Source organism: Lepidochelys olivacea (assembly GCF_965140295.1).
Source record: "Lepidochelys olivacea isolate rLepOli2 genome assembly, chromosome: 10".
NCBI lineage: Eukaryota > Metazoa > Chordata > Testudines > Cheloniidae > Lepidochelys > Lepidochelys olivacea.
In genome coordinates this window covers 49,964,665-49,974,739 of record NC_140420.1, presented here as the reverse complement: position 1 = coordinate 49,974,739, position 10,075 = coordinate 49,964,665, and the positions used below count along the sequence as shown (strand labels likewise).

The 10,075-nt window shown below is 42.3% G+C and overlaps 1 protein-coding gene across 1 annotated transcript in view; it reads left to right on the top strand.

Moving 5' to 3' along the window:
* The first annotated feature begins 6,654 nt into the window (after positions 1-6,654).
* PSTPIP1 (proline-serine-threonine phosphatase interacting protein 1) overlaps positions 6,655-10,075 on the top strand; it is a 93,536-nt gene continuing 90,115 nt past the window's right edge. Inside the window, exon 1 of the mRNA XM_084640957.1 lies at positions 6,655-6,780. Coding sequence (XP_084497083.1) covers positions 6,748-6,780 — 33 coding nt within the window. The 5' untranslated portion in view covers positions 6,655-6,747. The remainder of the gene's footprint in view (positions 6,781-10,075) is intronic.

Below are 10,075 nucleotides of genomic sequence, written 5' to 3'. Positions count from 1 at the left end.
ACAGTTAATAGCTTTCTAAAATTGTTGCTAATGTGACAGTGAAATGCATCTATCGCTTCCTTGCATAGCAAAGCCTATATGTACTATGAAAAGGAGTACTTGTGGCACATCAGAGAATAACAAATTTATTTGAGCATAAGCTTTCGTGAACAACAGCTCACTTCATCGGATGCATTCAGTGGAAAATACAGTGGGGAGATTTATATACATAGAGAACATGAAACAATGGGTGTTACCATACACACTAAAAAGAAAAGGAGTACTTGTGGCACCTTAGAGACTAACCAATTTATTTGAGCATGAGCTTTCGTGAAAGCTCATGCTCAAATAAATTGGTTAGTCTCTAAGGTGCCACAAGTCCTCCTTTTCTTTTTGCGAATACAGACTAACACGGCTGTTACTCTGAAACCATACACACTGTAACCAGAGTGATCACTTAAGGTGAGCTATTACCAGCGGGGTTGGGAGGGGAACCTTTTGTAGTGATAATCAAGATGGGCCATTTCCAGCAGTTGACAAGAACGTCTGAGGAACAGTGGGGGTGGGGGTGGGGATAAACATGGGGAAATAGTTTTACTTTGTGCAATGACCCATCTACTCCCAGTCTCTATTCAAGCCTAAGTTAATTGTATCCATTTTGCAAATTAATTCCAATTCAGCAGTCTCTCATTGGAGTCTGTTTTTGAAGTTTTTTTGTTGAAGTATTGCTACTTTTAGGTTTGTAATCAAGTGACCAGAGAGATTGAAGTGTTCTCCAACTGGTTTTTGAATGTTATCATTCTTGACGTCTGATTTGTGTCCATTTATTCTTCTATGTAGAGACTGTCCAGTTTGACCAATGTACATGGCAGAGGGCCATTGCTGGCACATGAGGGCATATATCACATTGGTAGATGTGCAGGTGAACGAGCCTCTGATAGTGTGGCTGATGTGATTAGGCCCTATGATGGTGTCCCCTGAATAGATATGTGGACACAGTTGGCAATGGGCTTTGTTGCAAGGGTAGGTTCCTGGGTTAGTGGTTCTGTTGTGTGGTGTGTGGTTGTTGGTGAGTATTTGCTTCAGGTTGGGGGGCTGTCTGTAAGCAAGGACTGGCCTGTCTCCCAAGATCTGTGAGAGTGATGGGTCGTCCTTCAGGATAGGTTGTAGATCCTTGATGCATTGGAGAGGTTTTAGTTGGGGGCTGAAGGTGACGGCTAGGGGCGTTCTGTTATTTTCTTTGTTGGGCCTGTCCTGTAGTAGGTGACTTCTGGGTACTCTTCTGGCTCTGTCAATCTGTTTCTTCACTTCAGCAGGTGGGTATTGTAGTTGTAAGAATGCTTGATAGAGATCTTGTAGGTGTTTGTCTCTGTCTGAGGGGTTGGAGCAAATGTGGTTGTATCATAGAGCTTGGCTGTACACAATGGATCGTGTGGTGTGGTCTGGATTAAAACACCATCCTGGCCACTATGGATGCAGAAGCCCTCTACACCAACATTCCACACAAAGATGGACTACAAGCCGTCAGGAACACTATCCCTGATAATGTCATGGCTAATCTGGTGGCTGAACTTTGTGACTTTGTCCTTACCCATAACTATTTTACATTTGGGGACAATGTATACCTTCAGATCAGCAGCACTGATATGGGTACCCGCATGGCCCCACAGTACACCAACATTTTTATGGCTGACTTAGAACAATGCTGCCTCAGCTCTCGTCCCCTTATGCCCCTACTCTACTTGCGCTACATTGATGACATCTTCATCATCTGGACCCATGGAAAACAAGCCCTTGAGGAATTCCACCATGATTTCAACAATTTCCATCCCACCATCAACGTCAGCCTGGACCAGTCCACACAAGAGATCCACTTCCTGGACACTACGGTGCTAATAAGCGATGGTCACATAAACAGCACCCTATACCAGAAACCTACTGACCACTATTCCTACCTACATGCCTCCAGCTTTCATCCAGACCACACCACATGATCCATTGTCTACAGCCAAGCTCTATCATACAATCGCATTTGCTCCAACCCCTCAGACAGAGACAAACACCTACACAATCTCTATCAAGCATTCTTACAGCTACAATACCCACCTGCTGAAGTGAAGAAACAGATTGACAGAGCCAGAAGAGTACCCAGAAGTCACCTACTACAGGACAGGCCCAACAAAGAAAATAACAGAACGCCCCTAGCCGTCACCTTCAGTCGCCAACTAAAACCTCTCCAATGCATCAAGGATCTACAACCTATCCTGAAGGACGACCCATCACTCTCACAGATCTTGGGAGACAGGCCAGTCCTTGCTTACAGACAGCCCCCCAACCTGAAGCAAATACTCACTAACAACCACACGCCACACAACAGAACCACTAACCCAGGAACCTACCCTTGCAACAAAGCCCATTGCCAACTGTGTCCACATATCTATTCAGGGGACACCATCATAGGGCCTAATCACTTCAGCCACAATATCAGAGGCTCGTTCACCTGCACATCTACCAATGTGATATATGCCCTCATGTGCCAGCAATGGCCCTCTGCCATGTACATTGGTCAAACTGGACAGTCTCTACGTAAAAGAATAAATGGATACAAATCAGACGTCAAGAATGATAACATTCAAAAACCAGTTGGAGAACACTTCAATCTCTCTGGTCACTCGATTACAGACCTAAAAGTAGCAATACTTCAACAAAAAAACTTCAAAAACAGACTCCAAAGAGAGACTGCTGAATTGGAATTAATTTGCAAAATGGATACAATTAACTTAGGCTTGAATAGAGACTGGGAGTGGATGGGTCATTACACAAAGTAAAACTATTTCCCCATGTTTATCCCACCCCCTCCCACTGTTCCTCAGATGTTCTTGTCAACTGCTGGAAATGGCCCATCTTGATTATCACTACAAAAGGTCCCCCCCACCCCCCCGCCACCCCGCTGGTAATAGCTCACCTTAAGTGATCACTCTGGTTACAGTGTGTATGGTAATACCCATTGTTTCATGTTCTCTATGTATATAAATATCCCCAATGTATTTTCCACTGAATGCATCCAATGAAGTGAGCTGTAGCTCACGAAAGCTTATGCTCAGATAAATTTGTTAGTCTCTAAGGTGCCACAAGTACTCCTTTTCTTTTTGTGAATACAGACTAACACGGCTGCTACTCTGAAACCTGTCAATATGTACTATGTTTATCTATATGAGTCATCTGCCAGTCTAAGCAATACTTTTCCAGATATTTCATCCTTGTAGTTGTGCTATGTAAGACTGCTTTCTGCTGGATGGAGTATGTCAAATCTATTTATCCATATGTAGCTAACAGCTCTCTAACAGCTGAGACAGTAGAACTGTTCCCTTAGGACGCCATCTTGCAAGGTTCTGAGCTCTCTGGTTCCAATCCAGCAAAACACATCAACAAGTACTTAACAGTATAAGCATGTGAATAGTTCACTAGGCTTCAGTTTGGGCCACTATAATCCTCAACACAATGCAGGGTCGAGCCCCTAGTTAATGAGGAAGTAATCTGTATGAGAGAAGCCAGGATTTCTAACCCTGGTGCTGTAGATATGTGGCTAGTTGACAATAGTAGTGGTTTGGGTTGGTTTTTGTTTTTTGGTTTTTTTGGAGGCGGGTGTTTGTTTTAATAATGAGCTGGGTGAAAGAAACCTTGTTGAGCTGGGTTAAAACCCCTGTTGAGGTTGATAGGTGTGAACTCATCCCTCAATTAACATAACTGGAAACAAGCCCCACAGACAAAAGTGTATGTGAACCGGACTAGGAGCTTTTGAGCTGAGTATTGTTTTGGGTAGGTGTGTGTGAGAGAGAACACACACCTACTGAGGTCACAGACAAGAACAGAGAGGTAGAGAGAGAGTTTTTGGGTTTGGTGTTGGCTCAAAGAAGACGGCGGGTTGGGGGACTGGTAAGACAAGAAACTGCTCCTTTTTGTTCTTGGTTCCTTCTGTGTTCAGAGACACAAGACTTTGTACGTTCCTTGTAAATAAACAAAACTACATCAAAGAAATACCTGGCTACCACCAATTTCTATACCCCACTGGAACACCCATAGAGCCCTGAACTTCAACTAGTTACTCTGATCAAAAAGGAGAAACAATATATGTGCAGCTGTGGATCATTATAAACTAGAATATGTAGTTCGAGCCAGGAATAGAACCCAGGAATCCTGGCTCCAAGGCTCCTCCTCTGGCTCTGTCTTTTGTGACTGTAAGCCAGAGAGAAACTGAAGCACAGGGAGGCTGTGTCTCTAAAATGGAGATAATACTTCTGTTTCTCATAGGAGAAGGGAGGCTCAATTTGAGGATAAAATGTCCTTGTACCTCTCTGCTCTCATTTCCTTCTAATGCCCTTTTATACACTCTCTATGCTTCTCCCAATGTTCTCTCCTTCTTATTCCCTTAGGGTTTGACAGTGCAAGATGCTGAGTATTTATGCTTAAATCCTTTGCTGGATTGAGGCCAGCAAGCAGAACCATGGAAGGCAGTGGGACAACTCTCATGCTTGAAGTGAAGCATTTGCTCAAGGGCTGTGCTTGATCAGGACTAGTGTACTCAGCACCTTGCATGACTGAGCCCTTAGTCTTCTCCTTGCCGTTCATGGTTCCGTGCCTCTTTCTTTTGAACAGTCTCATATGCCTAGTCCACCAAGTGCCCTCCCTCTTCGGAAATCCCACTACTTCCACAAATCCTTTCCACCTTGTTCTCCTCATCAATACCCTCTGCTCATCTTTCTTGATCTGACCAGTTGTCCTGTGACTAGTCTCTCAGATTGTAAACTTCAGGGGCGAGGGAACATGTCAATTTTATGTTACATTTGCATCACTATGTGCATGTCTCGTAACAATAATTGCAGACCGAATCCTACAAATAGATCACTGTAAGCAGACACTTATGTCCACGGGGAGGCCCAGTGAGGTCAACAGGGCTCTGTGTGGCCACAAGATCTACCTGTGCAGAACTGACTGTAGGATCAGAGGAAACCTCTGCAAAATGCTTTGAGATCCTTCAAAGAAAGAGACCAATTCTAAGTGCTGTTCCAATAGATCAGATTTAAAAATTAATTGAGCGTACCTCAGACATTTGAAATGAACATATAGTGGGCCAGGTTTGGAAGTGGATAGTATGCTGCTGGGAAACCCAGATTTCCAGAGCTTTGTATGGGCTATTCCGTACCCCCACATTCAAAAGGCTCCTTGTTCAAATTCCAGTCAGAACTTTAAAATAAAAAACCCTCAAAAATATTGAAAGGGACTGATAGACAAATTGCATCAATTGTAGAGTAAAGAGGAAAGCAGAATCAAGTCATAGTTTCAAATAAAGAAAAGTATCACGTTAGTACCAATTATTTCCAGGCCTATAAACATATCTAAAACATCCGATTTAGCTACTTGTTTTAAACACTGCATTTCAGTGCTTCAGTGGGCAAGGTGTTCTGTACACTGCTAGATTAGATCATAGAGTCATAGAATATCAGGGTTGGAAGGGACCCCAGAAGGTCATCTAGTCCAACCCCCTGCTCGAAGCAGGACCAATTCCCAGTTAAATCATCCCAGCCAGGGCTTTGTCAAGCCTGACCTTAAAAACCTCTAAGGAAGGAGATTCTACCAACTCCCTAGGTAACGCATTCCAGTGTTTCACCACCCTCAAAGTGAAAAAGTTTTTCCTAATATCCAATCTAAACCTCCCCCACTGCAACTTGATGTCTGCTCTTCAAAATGGTTAACAACTTCAGACCTCTGTGCTGGTAAGTTGTTACCTCTGTGCTGGTTAGTTGGTAACTCCAACTAACCTCTCACTCACTCCTCACTTTTTAAAGAGTTTGGAGTTTACCTCTAGATCTCACTTATCCAGCTTCTTAGTAAATGAGACAGTGTCTCCCTTAATATTTTATATGCAAATAACTTGACAGATCACACAGGGTGCATTGCTAACACTCATTTTACTGAATCATCACATTTTAAAATTTCTTACACAATGATGTCAGGAGAAAGCTCCAGATTCGCATTCCAATGGCAGTGTGCATGCTATATTTTATTTTTTTTATAGTCACAAAGACATCTGTATGAAGCCAGTTTGCAAATCAGAGAAATATATATATTTGCAATGAAGACATTGTGATTTCCTCAGTCCTGCTAAGGGGCTGCAAAATGTAACTTTGCAGCTACACTTCCTGTGCGTGTGTGGGTACGAACTTCTGCCAAAAAGATTATGAAGAAATGTGGTGCATGATTTTTTCTGCAATGCCTCCTCAGCAAGTGACTATTTTAATCTGATTTCCTACCTGGTTTGTCTCTTTCTATTATGCTGGTTTCCTTATTATTTTTTATTGTATTCTCTCTTTGTGTAGTTGATCAGATCCTGTGATCACCTTTTTTTTTTTTTTTTTTGCCTGTAGCTCACATGCACACACGGCGAGGAGCAGACTGACATCATTTGACATCCCTCTGCTTCCTCATTTCAATATTAACTGTTTACCAGAAGAGAAACAGGTTTGGAGCTAGGCTGTTTTTCTGGGTTTTTTTTTTGTTAGTGAGTTTTTTTCTCTTCACAGTAGCAGATGGAGCTTCCTCAAACTGCCCAGTGCTGTTTTTCATTTTGAAAGAGACAGGACTGTGGAAGTGTTTCACTTTCTGCTTTAGCTGGTGTATAGTAACAGCAGCAAAGCTGAGTGCCGCTGCTACTCTGCTCTCAGAGCAAACCAGTTCAAGGATTTTCCCCCCCTCCATAAATCAATAGGCATGACACAGCTGCAGTTCAAAGATGCATTTTGGGTAAGTGTGCAGTTCCTCTATATTTCCTGTGTTATCGCTTCATTTATATATCTAAAGAGATTTTCTATTAATTTATTAATGGTTCACTCTTCAAACTGAGTTTAGAAGCAGATTAAGTCCCCCCCCCCCCCCGGGCCCAAACACACTGTTTGCTATGATAACCATTTAACCTTTGAAAGAAAGACACGTTGTAAAGCGTTATGGTCGACTTGGACTATATGACAGGTACAGTTCTGATGCTTTATTTCTAAACTAAGTACTCAAACCCTTTTGAAAGGAACAAGGCTTAGTTTGTCATGCAGCCCCAAGAGCACTTGCTTGTAGTGAGTTGTTGGAGTTAGGGAGTTGCTACTCTGAGCAGGTGAACTGTTGCTAATGATATTATGATTTCTCTAATACTTGCTTTCAGAATTTTTGAAGCCTCAGCCAAACTAGCAGCCCCACACAGAACCTTGCGATGCACCCACCTGCTGTTTGTATATCTAACTTAGACCTGCAGAAGGTCATTCATGTTGCATTAAGGGGCTCAGTATCCCAAACCATGAGATCATGCGTCAAGGTCTCCCCCCCCCTTTTTTAAATGGAGATGGACTTAAAATCATGAGAATTTCAGAAATAATAACTTGTGCGGGTGGGGTGTATTAATTTTCCTTTTGATTTCCGAGCCTTTCGTTGTCATGTTTTCAATCTTTTCTCTGCAAACACAAGGATTAGAAACCATTTGTTTTTTTAAATGAAAGCTGAGATTTGTAAGTAATCCCGTGACTGCAGAAGCTGGTGCTTTAAGAAAAACAACTAATGCTGTATGACTTTACAGGCTGAAAATGACAGTTCTTCCCCACCCCTCTTTCCCTCCTCGCCTATCCCCCAGGCCTGGAAAGCACCTGCAAAGGATCGGGAATCTACATTTTTGAAGGGAGTGAAGATGAGTGCACTACCCCCATCATCCCCTCACCAAGCCTGAGGAGAATCCACATAAAATTTAATTCAATCCTGATGCTGTATTAACTTTCATACCACACCCACAGCACATTGTACCCCCTGTGGGAGAAATGGAGAGGGTAGGGTAGGGTTGAGTAGGGGAGATAAGGAAAAAGGAGAAGTGGTGTAGAGGTAAAAAAATAGAAATGGCTAACCTGAACTAAACTCCATATTCCCCAAATGCAAAGTAGGTAAACTCCATTTCCCTGCATTTCCCCGCCATTACGCTCCTGAAAGGGAGTCCAACTCCTTAGCAACTTATCTCTGCGGGAGTTGCAAAGCCTGGTTACTGGAGAAGGGGCACACAGCAGGCCCTGACTGGAGCTGTTGTTGAAGCACAGGCCTTCTGCACTGATGACCCTGATCTCCAATGACTATTGGAGAATCCACAGTTCTGCAGGCCAGCCACTGGGCTCTTTCCTGGGGTAAGTGCCAGTGGTTTCCCTGGGTGAGCTTTCCTCCCTTTGATCATCTCCAGAGGGTTTCCCACAGGAGGAGTTTTGAGCAGATAAAATAGAACCCCAAAATACAAAAATTAAAGTTCCTATCATAATGCTAACACAGCCGTGGGTGCACCTAGGATAGATTTTCCAGGCCTGTTTTTCTGTTAAGGTTGGTAAACGTACAGTGTAATATTCAGGGTTGGGAAATGTAGCTAGTCACGCTACTGTAGGAACTTCAGCTTCTGCATTTTGAGACTTCTTTTTAAACTGTGCAATTTAAAATTTGTATACTACTTTTTTTTGCATGTACTTTCTAGGGGCCAGATCCTCAGTTGGAGTAAATCAGTATTGCTCTGTGGAAGTCCATGGAGCTATGCTAATTTACGCCAGTTGATAATCTGGCCCTAGCAAGGTTTTGGTTGTGTTTTTTCCCAGTAAAAGCCCATTGCCTGTATTTTGGAATGTTAGTATTTGAATAATTCCTACTAGGCTTTGAAGTTTACACCTCCTTAAAGTGAACATACCTTTGTTTTTGCTATTGTTTGGCTACAAAGAGTTTTTTTGCAGGGCTTAGTTAATAAGGTAGAAACGCATCCGGTGGCTGTATCTTCACAATGAAAAAAACTAAAACAAAAACTTAGAATGTACAGGATGTTGCACAATATGTGAACACTTCACAGTTAGGCACTATAAATCACAAGATCAGCAGTTAATTTCCCATCCATGAGTTTCTGCTATGTCCAAAAGCAAGACAGGTTTTGGAAGAGATTTGCTGTGTCTCTTTCAATGAGAGATTCATCTCCCACATTCAACTGGCGCCAACAGCTGTGACTATGTCTACATGATAAAACAAGGTGGTTTTTACCTCATGGTAGCTATCTTAAGATAGCGCCTTAAAAACCAGCTCACTTCATCGGATGCTGTAGTTCACGAATGCTTATGCTCAAATAAATTTGTTAGTCTCTAAGGTGCCACAAGTCCTCCTTTTCTTTTTGCGTTATATTACAGAATGTCCACTCATACACACTTTTGCAGTGAATACGTGTCCTGAGAGCAGCAGATCTTTGTCTATAGGCCTGGGCAGAGAAAACACGCAGTTCACCCTGCCTCCTAAGTGTTGCCTAAGTACTTTTAAAGCTGAGCCCTCTTTCCGGAAAGTGAATCATTACAACTGGTTTAATTTTTCATTTCCTCCCCACAATCAAACATATGGAAAATTTAGCACAGAAATTACTTTGCTAAATTTCACGCTTCAGCCATTTTTGCTGTAAACTGGACTTGGGGAAAACAAAAGTCAATAGAATTTTTTTTAAATGCAGAGTATTTTTAAAATTGTCTACAAACTCAACAACAGCTGAAGTGAATTTGGTCAAATGCTCAGTAAAATTTGCTTTTTTGGCTGAAGTGTCCCATGCTCCAATCTATAGAGTAACACCATTTGGGATGTTTTGAGGGTGAGAAAATAGGCACTTACTTATAAAACCATTTTGCTAACTCAAGTGTAGCATTTACTAGCAGGTGAATGCTTTATAATTACTATGTAATACCAAGGTAGCAGTGCCATTCTCTCTCCATCTCACCAGCACACACAGAGTAGAAGATAACTTTGTGTTAGCTGTTGCGCCTGCATGGTACCAGCTGAATTTCATTTCTGTAGAGTTACATTAGTGGGCAGAGATACATACAATAAGATACGCACAATTAAGTGTACAAATTCAGGATTTCCTTCCATTGTTTTTTCACTGCTAGGAATCCTGAGGGTCACCTTTTCGTCCTCACCCGTTTGATGCTGATCCATTAAAATCACTTGGGGCTTTGCCACTGACTGCAATGGAGCAGAAGCAGGCCCTATTTCCTTTTCTTTTGACTTG